The sequence below is a fragment of the Tachypleus tridentatus genome, chromosome 7 (genome assembly GCF_004210375.1).
Source record: "Tachypleus tridentatus isolate NWPU-2018 chromosome 7, ASM421037v1, whole genome shotgun sequence".
Lineage (NCBI taxonomy): Eukaryota > Metazoa > Arthropoda > Merostomata > Xiphosura > Limulidae > Tachypleus > Tachypleus tridentatus.
In genome coordinates, this window is record NC_134831.1 from 166,692,687 (window position 1) to 166,712,732 (window position 20,046).

Here is a 20,046-nt window from a genome sequence, read left to right on the forward strand (position 1 = left end):
ATAACACTGGATATTAGTTTGTGCCTTCTCTTTTTGTCTTCAAGCTGTACCTCTTTCTCTTTCCTCTGTTTGTTTTAGTTATTTCTTTCTTTTGTCTGTGTCTTCAGTTTGTACCAGTTCTTTGTCTCTCTGTTGCTTGTGTCTTCTGTTTATAGTAATTAACTAAAAGTATTAACACTACACAGAATACCTCAGTGTTTTCTGATACATTGTTCTTTGATGTTATAACTGTACCTGAATGTTGTTTACATCTTTAAACTGGACTAAGACTTGGATGTATATAAGGGATTAATACCCCAGTTTTATAATATTGCTGCCTCTTTGTTTATCTCATTCTTTTATAACTTTGTAATAATACCTAATGTCTGTAATACTGGCTTGTTTTTTTATATTTTTTTGCTTCTATAATGATACTTGGATTAATATCTGTGTTATACAGTCATAAGATTGATAAATTTGTTTGTAATTTTGATGATAAAGTAGTTTGATATTGTCATAAGTTTGTCCATTAATGTTAAGATAATAACAGTCAAATGTGTATTGAAAGATTGGTTAAATGTTATTCTTTACAATAATAATAGTCTATCTGAAATGTGAATTTTTTTTTTATATATGAGGTTTACGCACTGTCACAGCAGCTCAACAGACTCATAAGAATCCTGAATTGCGTCTTCAGGCTACCACTCCATACAAAAATCCACCAACGACAGCTCGGCCATTTAAACCCTACAGCAGTGGAACAGCTACAACACCATCAAAGCCAGTCAAGCCACCAAGGACAGAACTGGAAGGCAAGAAATGGGTGGTTGTAAGTACCACAATGAAAGTTTTGAAATGCTTGGTGAACTGACATTGTTTGGTTAAAGTCAGTAAAATTTATTGTTCAGGTCATTACCAATGTATCAAGAAATATGGAAGAACACTGGAATTTTCAGTTTGTCATTTGTTGTGGAAAGCTTGTGTTCAAGAAAATATTAGAGACTTAGAAAAAAACATTCAGATAAAAACTCAGTTCGACTGGTTTATGATGAAACAGTTTTTGTTCAAGTAATTGACGTCTGTCATATCCCATTGGTTCTGATGTATGTTGTTATTGGACGAAAGGCCTCTTTGGCACATTGGTATACCAGGTGTAGTGTGGTTGACATTATTACTACGTTTCTTTTAACTTTTGCTCATAAGTTTTAAGGTTTAAGGAATTTCTGGAATGTTCAGGAGTGTTGTTTAAGTCTGAACAGGCTAGTTAATCTCTAATCAGTAATAATCTCAGTAGCTTCTTTCTAAAATATATTTACAGAACAGTCAAATACAGAATATTCAGACTAGTATATGATAAGAATTTCAATTTATATTTTAAGGTTTAGTTGCCAAAATGCTACTTTAACATATTAACCCATTAATCTTTGTTAAAAGTTTAGATGACGTGGCATCCTTAATTAGTATTTAGACATATCAGTTAGAAACAGGTCTTTGACAAAGAGAAATGTGACAGAAACTAACTGTTGCATCTGTGTAGTATCATTTCCTTGGTGTTTAAAATCTCGCAAGTGCAATTTTGTACTTGTATCAAATTGTTTTGTAAACAAGGGAAGATGTGACCCATGGTAAAGGTGCAATCACTCTGTCCTCTATTGTGTTGGAAGTGGAGGAATTTTGTTTTTGTTGTGATTTATGGTATTATTAAAACCCTTGAGATCCCTTGTGTAAAGTACTTTAACTGTTTTCAAGCCAAATATTTAATGCACTTCATGAACAGTTGCAAAAAGTAAAAAATAATGCATTTGTGTGGAAGGATCTTTAACTGTTCTGAGATTGTCACTTTTCTTGTAACATTACCATTATACAGATTTTTATATAGCACTATATCAATACTTAAATATACACTTAGATTCTGTTAACTTTTTCAACAATTTAAATATTTATGTACCATATTGCATATGATCTGATTTTAATAACACAAAATACATAAACAATTAAAGAAAAATACTTTGTATATAGTGAATCCCATTGGCTATTGCTGAAGTCTCCTTATTTTACTTAAACACATGAGTGTTTTTTTTTCTGGTGTATTGTTTAAACTGAATGTTGTAAAAAATTAATGCATAATTTTTCTTAATGTAAGATGTGGATCCCACCATTGGTGAATAATACAGAGTTGCTCAGAATTTTCATTCCTATTTTAAAATTAGGTAATAAAAAATCCAACCATACATTTTACAACATCTTGTAGCTCCAGCCAAACAGATTTTATTAAAATAAGTAGACTTTTGGCTCTCGGACATCCAACTGATATCTGATTTAAGTAAATGTTCACTGTGGCATGCCCACAGTTAGTGGTGATGGCATCCATCATCCTGACCTTTAGTTATAGGTATGTCATACACAGTAACTTTAATAAATCCTACACTTTTATTTGTACTGGTGTCTTTAATTACACTGCACAACAGTCACTGACTTGGTTTCTGTGAGCCATGTGATGCATTGAGCCTTTTCTTGCAAGATGTTAAACTGTACATGGTTGTATTTCCTTAGTTATTAAGTTCTTTGAAAAATGAGCAGTTTTAAATTTTAACTTTGAGAAATAAAACAAATTCAAAATCAACTTTATTTATTCAAGTAAGAACCTAGTGAATCTATGCACTTCTGCCAATGAGAAACAACGATATTTATGCCATAACAATAAAACTTTGAAGTCCTAATACTCAAAAATTCTTTAATGCCATTCTCTGCTGCTGCTCTGTTGAATCTTTTGTCTTCTAAAAAGTTGTTCAAATGTTTGAAGAAGTGGTAGTTGGTAAGCGACAGGTCTAGGGAGTAAGGAGGGTTAGGCAAGGTTGGTCCTCTTCGATTGACTAATGCTAGCTTTTTTCCTCACAACTTTCTATGCATTTTTTCTAATTCTTGACAGTAAACTTCCATAGTGTTGTCTTGGCCCTGGCTGAGTAAACTGCAATGGATATACTAGCTGCAGGTCACCATACAGTGACCATAACCTTCTGTTGGTGCAACTTTGGCTTCAGGAAGTCTTGGAGCCTCATCACAGTTGAGCTGTTGCACAGATCACTTTCTGTTGTCACAAAGGATCCAATTTTCTTTGCAGGGGACAATTCGATAAAGACATTGGTCATTTCTGTTGTACAAAATCAGCATAGGACACAGTTTAGAGTGGCAACTTTTTTTTGATTTTCACTGATTTCATATGGAACCCACTTTTCAAGCTTTTTCACATTTCCAATTTGCTCAAGATGGTTCTGAATTGTGGAAATGCCAACACCCAATTCTTGTGCCATTTATCAAGCAATTTGACACAGGTGTCTTTCCACTAATGCTCTTAGTTGGTTGTTTTGAACAGCAGAAGGACATTCTCTGCCCACCTTATCTTCAAAACTTGCATCTCTATTATGAAACTCTTTTGGAACCAATGCTGTACTTCACATTCGGACGTGGTTCCTTAGCCCCATGCTTGGTTGATGCTGTGAGCCGTTTGTGATGCATTATGACCAAGTATGAATTCATGCAAAAAGAAAAGATACACAGCTTTGTTTTCATCATTAACTGTAAGGATCTGAAACATTGGAAACAGTTTTAGAAAAGAATAAAAGCACTAATGAATAGAAGGAAGCTTCAGTTTATATCAATGATATATATGAATTTGTATGAAAGGTTTCTTATACCAGTAAATGATTACAATTTTAATATAAAAATCTGCTATTATTTTTCAAACAATGTGATATTTAATTATTAAATGTTAAAACAGGAACGTGTCATGTTACATTGATTCTAAGACTCAAGGTAGACTCTTTATACACCTGTACAGGAGTATCATCAAGGTAGGAAGGACTTAGTTATCGATCAGACTCAAATGAACCACACAGTTCAAGTGTATCAGTGTAATGATTGTTTGGTGTTGGTGAAGGGGAAAATTAATGCTATAACTGTAGGTAAGTACGTTTCAATGTTTGTATGTTTAATATGTAGTGTAAGTGTATTCATCTCCTAATCTAGAAATTTTAAAGTGCTAATATATATGTAATATTATCATAAACCATACTGAAGTATTTTTAATTCTTTGGTTATAATAGCCAGTATGTTAAACGTATTTGAGCCTGAAAATTGAATTTACTTAAACTAGAGGAATTTCTGTTTTTAATGTAGGGAAAAAAATTACTTAGGATCAAAAGTTTGTGTTTATCATGAAATAATGTTAATGTAACAAAAAAACTGTAAAGATCAAACAAACTATTTAAAAAAACAACAAATTTCCTTTGATTCCATTGATGGTTTATTTTTTGGAAATTGTATTTGACAAAATTAGTCATAGCAAAATGTTAAGTAGTTCTTTAACAAGTTTGTGTAGTATTACATCATGGTTTTTCACCAGAAGTGAAAATTTATAAATAAAAATGTTTGCACATTGTGTGAGCAAGGACCAGTGATGTTTATACATGGCAAACAACTGTTTAAAGGAATTAAAGTGGTCACCAGAGGATGGTTATTGTTATTTTCTAACGAAATGCTATGCTGACATTACCTGTTTAGTTGTAAAAGTAACAGTGTCTTTTAAAGTGTTAGAAAAAAAAGTGTTTCAGGGAGATCTTAGAGCCCAGGAGTCTTGTGTACAGATTAACCACTAGGTGTTGTCACTGGTGTGTATCAATGTAATAAATCCTTTAAAGGTTGCATTACTATGAACTTTAGGATAAAAATAATACCAAGCTGTAAATATCTAATGAAAGATTATGCCTGTTGTTAGTGTTTTTTAAATAGTTAACTTATATTTATCAGATTATTGGCTGTGAGAATTAGCATTTTAAACTGTAATCATTTTAATTGTTTTTTTAAAACTAGGAATTTTGTCACTTCTTTTTTTAGACACGTGTAAGAAAACCTCTATAGTGTTTGATGATCTTGTTTCTTCTGTGGAATTTATCAACTGTGAGAGAATTCAGGCCCAAGTAAGTTAAGTAATAAGATAACATTTAACTAACTGTGTCATTTACTAATAGTGTAGTGCATTTTTATTGTTTGAAAATCTTATCAGGTGGTTTCAATTTTAACTTGTAAGAACGTTTGTATGCAGTTTTAATTAAAATAAGTACAGAAAGAAACTGTTTATTGAAGTTAATTTCACAATAATATGTTTAGATCTGTCAAAGATGTCATTCGGGACTAAGTAAGAAACAGCTAATTCACTAGATAGAATGTTCTCCATTGTGTAGTTCATGAAGCATTCGGTACCTGACTCTCATCTCTGAATAAAGTTATTGCACATAGAATGAAATACTGGAACTACTTAAAATATTTCTAATGCTATTTAAAATATTTCTACTACTGTTTTTAACAGTGAACAGTTTCAAATAGATCAACAACACACACTAAATCCATTTCTGTTGTTTATAACTTTCCCTTGAATTTTTTTCTTTTTTTTTCAGTGCATGGGTAAATGCCCTACAATTTCCGTTGATAAAACAGATGGTGCTCAGCTGTTTCTCTGCAAGGATTCCCTTGACGTCCAGATAATCAGTTCCAAATCTTCCGAGATTAATGTTTCGGTTCCACAACCCAGTGGTGACTATGTGAGTTTTTTATCCTAGTATATTGTTTGAGTTTAATGTTTTTAGGCAGGTTAAACTCAAAAGTTTCTCTTGAAAAATTACCAACACAGAATAATACTGTACACACATTCTCCATTGTGACAAAAGTCTAGAGCAGTTTTTAGAGTTAAAACAAAGAACTTTTCTATAACAAAGTCAAGTCATAAAATATTTCTAACATACCAGTTTAGTTTGTTCAAGAGTTTCACCATGTGAGCTTTCTTTTAATTGTCATTGTGTTCCCAGTAATGAGTGTAATTCTGTTACTTCCAATGATGGTAAACTTTTAATTGTCATTGTGTTCCCAGTAATGAGTGTAATTCTGTTACTTCCAATGATGGTAAACTTTTAATTGTCATTGTGTTCCCAGTAATGAGTGTAATTCTGTTACTTCCAATGATGGTAAACTTTTAATTGTCATTGTGTTCCCAGTAATGAGTGTAATTCTGTTACTTCCAATGATGGTAAACTTTTAATTGTCATTGTGTTCCCTGTAATGAGTGTAATTCTGTTACTTCCAATGATGGTAAACTTTTAATTGTCATTGTGTTCCCTGTAATGAGTGTAATTCTGTTACTTCCAATGATGGTAAACTTTTAATTGTCATTGTGTTCCCAGTAATGAGTGTAATTCTGTTACTTCCAATGATGGTAAACTTTTAATTGTCATTGTGTTCCCAGTAATGAGTGTAATTCTGTTACTTCCAATGATGGTAAACTTTTAATTGTCATTGTGTTCCCAGTAATGAGTGTAATTCTGTTACTTCCAATGATGGTAAACTTTTAATTGTCATTGTGTTCCCAGTAATGAGTGTAATTCTGTTACTTCCAATGATGGTAAACTTTTAATTGTCATTGTGTTCCCTGTAATGAGTGTAATTCTGTTACTTCCAATGATGGTAAACTTTTAATTGTCATTGTGTTCCCAGTAATGAGTGTAATTCTGTTACTTCCAATGATGGTAAACTTTTAATTGTCATTGTGTTCCCAGTAATGAGAGTAATTCTGTTACTTCCAATGATGGTAAACTTTTAATTGTCATTGTGTTCCCAGTAATGAGAGTAATTCTGTTACTTCCAATGATGGTAAACTTTTAATTGTCATTGTGTTCCCAGTAATGAGTGTAATTCTGATTGTCATTGTGTTCCCTGTAATGAGTGTAATTCTGTTACTTCCAATGATGGTAAATTGTGTTCCCAGTAATGAGTGTTGTTACTTCCAATGATGGTAAACTTTTAATTGTCAATGATGGTAAACTTTAATTGTCATTGTGTTGTAATTCAATGATGGTAAACTTTTAATTGTCATTGTGTTCCCTGTAATGAGAGTAATTCTGTCCAATGATGGTAAACTTTAATTGTCATTGTGTTCCCTGTAATGAGAGTAATTCTGTTACTTCCAATGATGGTAAACTTTTAATTGTCATTGTGTTCCCTGTAATTAATTCTGTTACTTCCAATGATGGTAAACTTTAATTGTCATTGTGTTCCCAGTAATGAGAGTAATTCTGTTACTTCCAATGATGGTAAACTTTTAATTGTCATTGTGTTCCCAGTAATGAGAGTAATTCTGTTACTTCCAATGATGGTAAACTTTTAATTGTCATTGTGTTCCCTGTAATGAGAGTAATTCTGTTACTTCCAATGATGGTAAACTTTAATTGTCATTGTGTTCCCAGTAATGAGAGTAATTCTGTTACTCCAATGATGGTAAACTTTTAATTGTCATTGTGTTCCCTGTAATGAGAGTAATTCTGTTACAATGATGGTAAACCAATGATGGTAAACTTTAATTGTCATTGTGTTCCCAGTAATGAGTGTAATGAGATGGTAATTCTGTTACTTCCAATGATGGTAAACTTTTAATTGTCATTGTGTTGTGTAATTCTGTTACTTCCAATGATGGTAAACTTTATTGTCATGTAAGAGTAATTCTGTTACTTCCAATGATGGTAAACTTTTAATTGTCATTGTGTTCCCTGTAATGAGAGTAATTCTGTTACTTCCAATGATGGTAAACTTTTAATTGTCATTGTGTTCCCAGTAATGAGAGTAATTCTGTTACTTCCAATGATGGTAAACTTTTAATTGTCATTGTGTTCCCTGTAATGAGAGTGTGTTCCCAGTAATTCTGTTACTTCCAATGATGGTAAACTTTTAATTGTCATTGTGTTCCCAGTAATGAGAGTAACTTCCAATGATGTAAACTTTTAATTGTCATTGTGTTCCCAGTAATGAGTGTAATTCTGTTACTTCCAATGATGGTAAACTTTTAATTGTCATTGTGTTCCCAGTAATGAGAGTAATTCTGTTACTTCCAATGATGGTAAACTTTTAATTGTCATTGTGTTCCCAGTAATGAGTGTAATTCTGTTACTTCCAATGATGGTAAACTTTTAATTGTCATTGTGTTCCCAGTAATGAGAGTAATTCTGTTACTTCCAATGATGGTAAACTTTTAATTGTCATTGTGTTCCCAGTAATGAGAGTAATTCTGTTACTTCAATGATGGTAAACTTTAATTGTCATTGTGTTCCCAGTAATGAGAGTAATTCTGTTACTTCCAATGATGGTAAACTTTAATTGTCATTGTGTTCCCAGTAATGAGTGTAATTCTGTTACTTCCAATGATGGTAAACTTTAATTGTCATTGTGTTCCCTGTAATGAGTGTAATTCTGTTACTTCCAATGATGGTAAACTTTTAATTGTCATTGTGTTCCCAGTAATGTAATTCTGTTACTTCCAATGATGGTAAACTCATCTTTCAGCTGTTGTAAAGGTTTTGATAAAGTTATTTGAGAAACCAAACTTTTAATTTGAGTTAAATGTAATTTCATCTACCTTAAGGCTGGGTGTGGTATGGTGATTAGTGTCCTCACACTGAGAACCTATGGATTGTTATGATTATTATGAAAATATACTGTACAGTTTGAAATTGTGGTTATGTTGAATTTAATGGTCATGTGCTTCTCTTCAGTCAAACAGGAGTAGTCCAGTAGTTGAGTTAACTGCTTTCCCTTTAGACTGTAAGTTATGGCTGTGTGCAGTTGATCAGTCTGTTAAGTCCAGAAAATGTAAAGTTTTTTGTATATATAGTGTTTCTTCTAAAATATTAGATAAGAGCTGCATTTATGTGTAGGAAGCTACCTTTACCTGGGATGGCAAATTTAAGAAACGTCAAATGAAAGCAGTGATAGATGTTTGATAAATTGTGTTTATTTACTTTTGTAATTTGGGGACGTTGAAACCTGATGCACCAGATCTTGGAGACTTTAGTGATTGATAATGTATCTAACACTTCATTTGCAGAGTAATCCTGTGGAGTTGTTGGAAGACTAAAGAATATTATCTTAACTAGTAACAGAAAAATATCAACTAAAGTTGTAATTGAGTTTCATTTTTTGCCAATATTGGAAAAGAGCTATTTCTGAAAATAGAAAAAAAAACTAAATTATTCTAACACTGTCTATCAAAACATTTCCTGCAAGCTTTAATGTTTCCTGTTTTCTGATTCTTTAGATGGAATTTGCGGTACCAGAACAGTTTAGGACTGTATGGACGGGTAAGGGAATCCATACTGATTGTGTGGATAAGATGTGAAGTTACACATCTTACCGTTGTCTTTGACAGATTATTGTGTGTGGAGCTAATTTTGTTAAATTGGGGTTATAATTTGCATTCAGACTTAGTGTTGAAGATTAGGGTGAACTGGCATCAGTTTGTGGTAAACAGATTCTTGTAAGTTTTTCTGATGTTTTTCTTAAAGAGCCTAGTGCCATGATTTTCAAAACAAAGTATCTTTCAATGCTATTAGTATCTGTCTGTGTGTATGGTGAGCAGTCAAATACCAGGTGTCAACTTGCATAATTGTGTTTAGAATTAAATATATGTTAAATTATAGTTCCAAAAATGATTGATTAAATTAATTTAATATCATAAACTAACAGAATCTACTTAATTTTTGCAGTATTAAGCTTGTTAACATTTGCTTCTGGACTCTGTTCCATTAAATATTGTCTTTTTTTTCTTCAGTTTATTGTATAGTGTATGCATATATAATTCTGACTAGTCAAAACTAATATATTAAAATAGTCATACTTCGAGTAAAAATACATTATATTATGATTACCTCCAGAAATATGCTAAATAATGAAAAAGCATGTATTATTGTCTTATTAAAAGAAAGTTTAAAACAGTGATGGAAGAAGTTACTTTTCCACAAAGGAACAGCAACATTGTTGAACACTTATAGTCCCATTTGTTTGTGCAATACATTAGAACATTATTCTGTGTGAAGTAGTGTGTTAATATTTCAAAACAAATCAATCAAAGTAGCCTGTTTTAAAAGGACAAGTAAAACTAAATTTTTCATACTCAGTTGAATTATGTAGGAACACATGAAGATATTCTAATAGTTGTGTGTTCAGCAGGGTTAGTTTTGAAAGAATGAATCACCACCAAGCTTTAAGGAACATTTAATAGAGGGCCCAGCATGGCCAGGTGGGTTAAGGTGCTCGACTTGTAATCTGAGGGTCGTGGGTTTGTATTCCTGTCGCATCAAACATGCTCCTCCTTTCAGCTGTATTAGCATTATAATGTGACAGTCAAACTTACTATTCGTTAGTAAAAGAGTCGCCCAAGAGTTGGCAGTGGGTGGTGATGACTAGCTGCCTTCCTTCTAGTCTTACACTGCTAAATTAGGGATGGCTAGCACAGATAGCCCTTAAGTAGCTTTGTGCAAAATTTAAGAAAAACAAACATTTATTAGAACAAAGTTAAGTTAAAAAACTACCACTCAACATGCTCCCTATTCCAGTCAAGCATCGTAACACAGTGGTTCTCAACCTTTTCTGACTTGCGGCACACTATGATAGTCTGAAAATTTCGCGGCACACCTGGAAAGCCTTAACTATATTTTTAGGTACACGTTATACGGCAAGTGTTAAAAGCTTTAGAACAAAAATCACGGCCAAAGCAAGCGATAATAATGCTATTGTGCATCACGTTTAGATACACGTAACACAGAAGAGTTAACTTAAAAAGCCTTAGAACGAAAATTACGGTCAGAGCAAGCGATAATAATATCATCTTCACATTGACAATACTATCGCTTGCTTTGGCTGTTAGTGTCGTTCTAAGGCTTTTTAACGATTTTGTGGTATAGCAGAAAAATCAAAACTTTTTATGTTTACACATGTTTTCAATGTGACACTTGTACCTGCTTCCGAGAGCAAATCAAATTGAAGCGAGGCTTTAATGTAGACAAACAAGCTCGCATTTTATCATCGACTGTAAGAAGCCTCTCTCTCTTTTTGGTTTTAATTTCAGTCAATGCTGAAAATCCAATATTGCAAAACCACGAAGATGCAAATGAAAGCAGAACTTCAACTGCTTTTGAACTGATTGCAGGATATGGATTTTTAATGGATATCCAAACCACATCCAAGCTCTTTTCAGGAAACAATGACTGATAAAATTTGTCGTTTTGTAAATCAATGAGCTGTTCTTCCTCCTCAGTTGTAAGATTTGTTGTCTCATTGATTCTGAATGGATAGGTCACCCAGTTATTATTCGTCGACAGCAAGTAACGGGAAGTAATGTTTTAGTGTGGACTGTAGGTCACTTAATGTGTTCAAAATTTGAGGGACAATTTTCTTCTTTGACGGACATTCGTTAACAGAAGGAAAACAATAAAGGGCTCTTTATTCTTCACAGCATCACCTTTTCATCAAAGTCCTTCAATTTGGACGTTGCAGTAATAATGTTTTCAGATGTTGGAGACTTATGTTCAGAGAATTTAATTTGTTAAACAAGTCAGAAAGAAATTGAACCTTCAGCCACCAGATCTCATCATGAAAAGAAAATTCAGAACCTGCTTCCTCAACCTCTAAGAAAGAAATGACTTCAGTTTTTAGTTCGACAAGACGCTTTAATATCTTTCCTTTCGAAAGCCATCGAATTTCAGTGTGATACAGTAGATTTTTGTAGTCTGAATCCATCGCCTCGCAGAGAAGAGAGAAAATTCGAGATTGAAGTGGCCGAGACTTGATGAAATTCATCACATGAATAACTTGATTCATAACACACTGCAAATCTTTCAGCAAAGATTTGGAGGCTACTGCCTCTCTGTGAATCATGCAGTGAACAATTCTAATGTTTGTATTTTGTTGGTGCACCAGAGTGACGAATCTCTTCTTTTTTCCTTACATTGAAGGACAACCATCGGTGCAAATACTGACACAGTTATTCCAATGTAATTTGAAGAGCAAAATGTTTTCATTTACCCTGTTGACCTTTTGCTGTACTTTTTAAATCTTTGCAAAATAAGTATTCGTTTATGATTTTTCCATCTTTTATGAATCGAATTAAAGCCAGAACTTGAGCTTTTCCACTAACGTCAGTAGATTCATCAACTTGAAGAGACCATAACAGAGACAATTAATCTTCAGGCGCTTCGAAGTGTTCGCAAACCTGATCCTTCAAATCCGACGACAAGTCCACAATTTTGTGCGAAATTGTGTCATTGGACAGTGGAACTTGCTTAACCTTTTTGGCAGCATCCGTTACAAGCATAGTTTCAACGATGATTGCTAACGTTGGCGCAATGACTGATTCGGCCTCCGTATGCGCTTTCTTGCATTTTTCCAACAATTGAGCAACCTTATAACTTGCAATCAATCCTTTTTCGAGCAGCTTCATGTAGTTCATAAGCTTCCTTGATAGTTAATGTTGTTGAGCCGTGAGATTTTCGAAGTATTCTTTTGGTTTATCCTTCACAGCTGAATGTTTTGTTTCCAAGTGTCTCTTCAATTTGCTAGGAACAAGCGGCCTCGTTCAATAAAGCTGCATTGCATAGTTAGCAGAATGGTAATTGAGAATGTTCTGATTCCAAAGCGATAAAACCGTATTTGATATATTTGTTTTTGTACTTTCGTTTGATTACTTGCTTTTGATTCAACACATTCTCCTTTGCAGCACCAGACTTAAATATTTTTCCATGGATAATTGATAAAGCTAATTCATACACGATAAGCACAAAGTTCTGCAGTTTGTATAAAATTCCTACCTACAGCTTAGTAGCTGTAGCTCATTTTGGTTGACTGATTCTTCTACCATAAAGCAGGTAGACATACTGTTTGTTACTTTGCTTGATTTTTAAATTTCGGTTTCAGCTGCACCAGGGCTATTTACGTTATCTTTCTCTTGTTTAGCTTTGTAAGACAAGAGGGAAGGCACCTAATCATCACAACCCACCGCTAACTCAAGGCTACTCATTTATTAATGAATAGAGAGATTATCCAAGACATAAAAACATTTTTTATGGCTGAAAGACCGAGCAGATTTGGGATTCGAACTCGCAACTCTCAGATTACGAGCCTAGCGCCTTAACCACCTGGCCATTCTGGACCAGAACTGTTAAAAAATATAGTATAATGTTGGGTAATAATCAAACTAGTGTATACTAAAAATTGGTTAGCAGTTGGAAAAGGACATAAAGTGTACTGTTTTAGCAGTAACTATTGTAAATGTAAAAATGAGACTTGCATATTGTGCTTCACAACCAAACATAATACACACTGGAGTCATTACTGAAAATTTAAAAAAATGAAATAAAATTTAATACACACTGGAGTAAATCTTCTGTACTACAATGTGTATTAAATTTTATTTCATTTTTTACATTTTTCAGTAATTAACAACAAATTATAATGATTCATGCTAAATATGGAATAGTCATTTAGTTATGACAACATAACATTAATCTTAAACGTATTCTAACTTATACTTATTTTCAGACTTCTTTGCCAGATAATACATTCAATACAATCAAGAAACACTTTCTATTATTCACCAGTAATTTAAATTAGAGGTCCAGAGTTATTTTTGGGTGAAATATAATTGTTTCAAAATAACATTCTAGTGGGAGAGTGTATGGTTACTAATAAAGTAAAAATGTTTTCTTTGGTTAATCACTGTTGTGAACTATATAATCATCAACAAGAGTACATTATTTTTTTCATTAGAAACATAGACACGTTTCAAACTTTCAGCTACCTATTTTTATTATAAATTATCTAGTTTTTTATTAAATATTCTGTTACAAACTTTCACCAACAAACAAGAAGTAAACATTGTAACAGGTTCCTAAACGACAAAGAAAAACTTAATTTATAATTGATATTTCTACCATAACATTTAAACTGTTTGAATTCAGACTTAAATAATTTAGAATCTCGTCTGGAGTTGCTACCAACAGTGTTGTAAACATCAAAAGTATAATAATTATTGTAGTCTTCATTTCTCTAATCTGTCAAAATCAATATTAATGTAGTTGGTGAAATTTAACTTTATAAAGAAGCCTAATTTAAAACGATGAATTGTATCTCTTACTATCTACAGAATCAAGGTATAGGACAGAGGTACTCTGAGGGAAAGTCAGGGAAATAAAAATATATTGTCGAACAGTCACGATTTAACTGTGGATATTGTTCTAACTTAATAAAACTAGAAAATAGAACATTCATTCTTACAGAAAATTTATATCTAACGACCAAGAATAAGACGCGACGGATCAATCAAAACACAGAAGGTACACATTAATAACGGAGATATAAATGTCAAAGTGCATGTGGTCAATTACTGATTTGTAAAATAAAACAAAAAATATTAGTTTCTGACAACATTATAATCAGAATTATATAAAGTGATATTTATATATATATAAGTATCCGTAACATACACATGTACATCATTCCAATAAGTACTTAAGGTGTGTTCTTAGTATAATATTCATTATAATTGATAATATATATAAATACTCTCAAACAAGATATAAAATTATATTAGGAAGGATTCTTAAATTATTCGATACTTCGATAACGTTTTACACGAGTGTAAACAAACAATTAAATTAGTCTACGGGACTGACACTCAACTATTATAGTTGTATTTTTAATGAGATGCTCAAATATAAGAATATCACAACTAATCGGAATGATTCCAGTAACAGGTGACGTCAATAATCAGATTACAGTATTATACAGGCATACTGGTAAACACACACTGAGCCAATCGGAAACTGTGAGCGATTATTTGTTCTTTAGATGTAAAACATATCTCTTAACGTGGCTGATGTAGTGGTGGGATAGCATGAAACTGTAAGTGGAAATGAAGGTGTGTGATGTGCCGTATTATAGCCACTACTTAGTTATTTTAACATTAAAAGACACGGGTATCTGTAAACACAATTCTTTCGTTTCACCAAAATTTTACAGGCTACATAAATGATTCTTCTACCCTAAAGCAGATAGACATACGGTTTATTTATTTCTTTGATTTTTAAATTTCGGCCATATCTGCACTATGGCTATTTGTGTTAGCCGTTCCTAATTTAGCAGTGTAAGACAAGAGGGAAGGCAGCTCTTCATCGTCACCTATCTCCAACTCTTGGCTACTTATTTACTAACGAATAGTGAGTGGGGTTATCCGTGACATTATAACGCGTTTACGGCTGAAAGAGCGAAGAGGTTTGGTGTGATGGGTATTCGAGCTAGCGACTCTCAGATTACGAGCCTAGCGCCTTATCCACGTGGCAATACTGTACCAGAACTGTTGAATATACAGTATAATGTATGTGTAATGATCAAATTAGTGTATAATAAAAATTATCTTGAAGTTGGAAACGGACATAAATCGTACTATTTTAACAGTAACTATTATAACTGTACAAAACATAATCAACACTGGAGTAACTCTTCTAGACCACAATATGTGTTATATTTTATTTCATTTTTACATTTTTCAGTAATGTTTTTACAGTTAAACCTACATCTAAATATTAACAACAGACTATAACGATTCAAGCTTAATAAGCAACAGTCGTTTAGTTGTGACAAAATAATATCAATGTTAAACGTATTCTAACATACTTATTGTCAGTCTTCGTTAACAGGTAATACATTCAGTACAATCAAAAAACAGTTTCTATTATTTACCAATAATTTAAATTCGAGGTCCAAATTTATAATAGGTGAACAATATATGTTTTAAGATAGCAGCCTAATGAGAGAGTGTATGGTTACATAATAAAGTAAAAATGTTTTCTTTGGTTAATCACTGGACCGTAACACTGCTATTCATTCTTCTTTATTAGATACATAAAACAAAATTCTAAACGACTTCCTATACTTTACAATTTTGTTTATAGTTCCGACATTTACTCAACTAAACTGTATAGAATTCTAAATAGGAAAAACACATCTCTATATTACAATGCAAGAATATATTTTGTACATAATATCTGGTCCATAACAATATTTTAGATACATCTGTATAAGATACGTTTAATAAAACACCAAACGACATCCTCTTCTTTACCTGTTCTTTACAAAGTTGGTTTTAGTTCCTTCATGTGAATATAATCAAACTAAGAAACTAATTATTCGTATAGTATTAATACAATACACAGGTTACCAACTATCACACATAACACTGTCTTTAGTTTAGTAAATGAAAACTCACTAGTCTTTTAAATTGTGGTATTTCAAACTTCTTTGCATCTAATGTAATTTGAAATTAATATGTCCGTGCAGAGTTTAACATGTTATTATAACCAACCCAAACGTAAGAATAATTTTTATATAATATTAGTCGTCACATGAAGTTTAGATAAATGTTCTTTAATATATAAAGCATTTAACAGATTGATTTTACAACAATATTAAAATGACTCCTAATAATTTTACAAAGGTATCAAATTTCACACGACTTAAAGTTATTCGATATATAATTGTAAGTTCTTCTATTTATCATCTTTATGTTAGTTGTTATAGTAGTTGAATATCAACAAATTCAGTACACAATCCTGTGTACAATGAAGAGCATTATATCAAGGTTATAAAAGCTGTAACGTCAACACTTTCCTACATATATATAAAACGGAGAAGTGGTCGCTTTTACTGAAGAAAAGGACGGTGAATGTCTCACGAAAGGTTTGAAGGTGTCATGTGTAAACAGCCTTCAGAGCCTTTCCAGGTCCTCCAACTGTGAACTCTAGGTAGGAGGAACATCAGTTAACAAAATGTTTTGAACATACGTCATCTCGGCAAGTCCTAACAACTAGAGACAGTGAAGAACATGACATTATTAGAAAACACTCTGTTGGTAACATTTTATAACGATATCTATTGGTCACTGATTATCTTGCTGAAAGGCTTAGCCAATAAACGCACGTTTAGTAAACTGTTAACATTATATAAGTTCCTAGTGTAAACACTGTTATATAGTGTGTATAAAAGAAATATTTTATTATATTCGTTATACAATTATTCAGTATTAAATCTCTTACGCTGAATCGTTATTTGGATACTGTTCCATTTATCATGTTTCTCCAACTTCTTAATTATCTAAGTAGAGGTTGCCCATCCTTGTAAGAAATATTTACATGTTTGATATATTCACCAGTTGCCCCAGGGGCGAAAATAGCAACATGTTTTATACCCAAATATTTGGTTCACAGCAAAACTTTTAACGATACCGAACACAATAAATAAGAACTTTAAGTAAGCACACAAACTTACACATATGTGTGCGTGTGTGTGTTTTTCTCATAGCAAAACCACATCGGGCTATCTGTTGAACCCACCGAGGGGAATCGATCCCCTGATTTTAGTATTATAAACCCGTAGATCTACCGCTGTACTAGCAGGTGGCAGCTTACACATATATATCGATATCAACGACAGACTTTATGAGAAAATTGACTAAAAATACTTGAACCACAAGTACCCTTCACCAAACACTTCATTGCTTAACTTACGAAGATAGATGTATCAAAATGTCAGGGTTACAACAATGTATTCTCGAGACGGCTGGTATTGTTATTAAAACTTTAATTAAAATAAAGTACAGAACAACGTTTCGACCATCTTAGGTCATCTTCACGTTAACAAAGAGAGAGTTTGCAATTGACCTTTACCGAGCATTTGTCTGACGGACGAGAGTGTAAACGGGTACGAGATTGTAGGGGGCGATACAGTTAGATGTTAGGAACATCTTTATATTGTTTTAATTTTGGATTTGTTGTTGTATAAGTAGGGATTCTTTGATTTTGCGTTGGTTTATATATGTTTCCCTACTTGGTATGTGGGAGTTATCTATGGTTATCTTGTGTTTATGTTATTTGCAGTGTTCAAACATGTGTGAAGGTATTTTTGTGTTTTTTGAATCTGGTTTCCATTTTTCTGCTTTTTCCTCCAATGTAGAAGTCGTGGCAGTTGTTGCATTGCATTTAGTAAATAATGTTGGTATTGTGTTTTTCAATGTAGATTTTATATAGTAAGGACTTTAGTTTTGTACCTTGTTTTAAAATAAGTTTGGTGTTTACTGGAATCTTGTACTTTGTTATAAGTTTTTTTTCCATATATTGGTTATTTTTTCGCTGAAGTCGGGAACATATTGTATGCAGCTGTTGTTGTTGTTTTGTTTGTTTGTTTTTCTGAATTTCGCACAAAGCTGCTCGAGGGCTATCTGTGCTAGCCGTCCCTAATTTAGCAGTGTAAGACTAGAGGGAAGGCAGCTGATCATCACCACCCACCGCCAACTCTTGGGCTATTCTTTTACCAACGAATAGTGGGATTGATCGTCACATTATAACGCATCCACGGCTGAAAGGGCGAACATGTTTGGCGCGACGGGGATGCAAACCCGCGACCATCAGATTACGAGTCGCACGCCTTAACACGCTTGGCCATGTCGGGCCGATTGTTGTTTTGAATTAAGCACAAAACTACACAATGGGCTATATGTGCTCTACCCACCACGGGTATGGAAACCCGGTTTTTAGCGTTGTAAGTTCGCAGACATACCGCTAAGCCACTGGAGGCGGGCTGGTATGTAACAGTCTAATGTTTTGTATTGTTTTGTATCTTGGGATTTATTATACAATGCAACACAATTTTTTTCCTGGATAGTATGTGTTATTTTTTAATTGCATATGTTGTAAAAGTACAGAAATGGCCACTATTCCTTTCAGACGTTGTTTTTGTGACCTGGATAATGAAATTTAGAAATTTGGACATTTTCATTCTCATAATGTCTGAATATAACAATATATGAATCCAGATTTACATGTATTTATGCTAAAGTTGTACAAAAATGAACAAAAATGTTTAGAAGTGAGTAGTTTATTGAGAATTGCGACTGTAATGTAAATCACTTTCACGTATCAGCCCCCAAATATAGTCTCCCATCATGTTTTCGTTATACGCTCCTTGGTAGCGGAGTTCAAAGTCCAGTTTATCTTGGTGGAAGCGCTTGCCTTGGTCCTCTGAGTTTACTCCCATGTTCTCCTTGAGTTGATCAACATAATCGTCAAGGATATGGAGTTTCACGGACATCCTGCATCCCATTTTGCCGTAGTTCTTCGCCAGAGCCTCAACCAGTTTCACATAATTTTCTACCTTGTGAAGGGAAGTTGTTTTTCCCTTCCAACTGAGTTTCTTGTGGAATTCTGTGCACTCCAGGATTTTCTTTTCTTGTGGTCTAACGAAGACATCAGCTTTGACGTTTGCTTCAGACAGCTTAGGGAAGAAGTCTCAAAAGTACTTGAAGGCTGCAGACTCCTTATCATGAGCGGTGACAAATTGTTTCATAAGACCCAATTTTATGTGCAATGGTGGGAACAACACCTTCTGGAGGCCTACTAGTGGCTCACACTTGACATTGTGCCTCCCCCAGAGAGAACTCGGTCTGTTGTGGCCAGTACTTCCTGTTGTAGTGTGCTGCGGTGTCCCTGATGTTCTAAAGGCAAAAATAACAGGGAAACTTTGTAAAGCCTCCTTGGAGATCCATCAGGAATGTCACCATTTTGAAGTGTCCGATAATCTCCCAACAATATTCCTCAAACTTCAAGGCTTCTCAGAAAGTCTTGACGCTGTTCTATTCTTCTTTGAGGTTCACCGAATGAGTCAGTTGAAGAGAGGGATACTCATTCCTGTTTTGGAGCAGCAAAGTTTGTGAACCAATGGCGTAGTCAACAAAGCAAGATAGAGAACATAGCCGTTTCGTTAACATCATCTTCCGCCTTTTTGAAATACTCTTGCTTGACCAAAGAGTGGTATTTGACTGTTACTCTTATAGAGAATCCAAACCCAGTGTCTGCACTGGTTAATTTTTCGGTTATTCGACGCTAAGAATGAAACATAGGATTCATAATCTGGGCATGTTAACCAGCTGAACACGTTCAGCACTTACAATTTGATTTATTAACTCTTTTATAAATGTCACATAAAATATTACATAGGAATGTGGTATTAAAATTAGAAATTATTTACATAAGGAATAGATTTTTAATTCTACGTACTGAGTTTTTACCACAGACGAAGCACCTTTATTCAATTTTTAATAAAAAAATTGAATTGCTTTACACAATTTGTTTGAGCAAATAAGAAATT

General features: G+C 33.3%; 1 protein-coding gene across 9 annotated transcripts in view; it reads left to right on the top strand.

The window, feature by feature from the left end:
* Positions 1-9,788, top strand: part of LOC143257147 (adenylyl cyclase-associated protein 1-like) — a 54,903-nt gene extending 45,115 nt beyond the window's left edge. For all 9 annotated transcript variants that reach the window (XM_076515468.1, XM_076515474.1, XM_076515467.1 and 6 more), the window contains 5 exons: positions 618-808; positions 3,818-3,941; positions 4,873-4,955; positions 5,433-5,576; positions 9,113-9,788. In XM_076515468.1, coding sequence (XP_076371583.1) covers positions 618-808; positions 3,818-3,941; positions 4,873-4,955; positions 5,433-5,576; positions 9,113-9,193 — 623 coding nt within the window. In that variant the 3' untranslated portion in view covers positions 9,194-9,788. The remainder of the gene's footprint in view (positions 1-617; positions 809-3,817; positions 3,942-4,872; positions 4,956-5,432; positions 5,577-9,112) is intronic.
* The last annotated feature ends 10,258 nt before the right edge of the window (positions 9,789-20,046 follow it).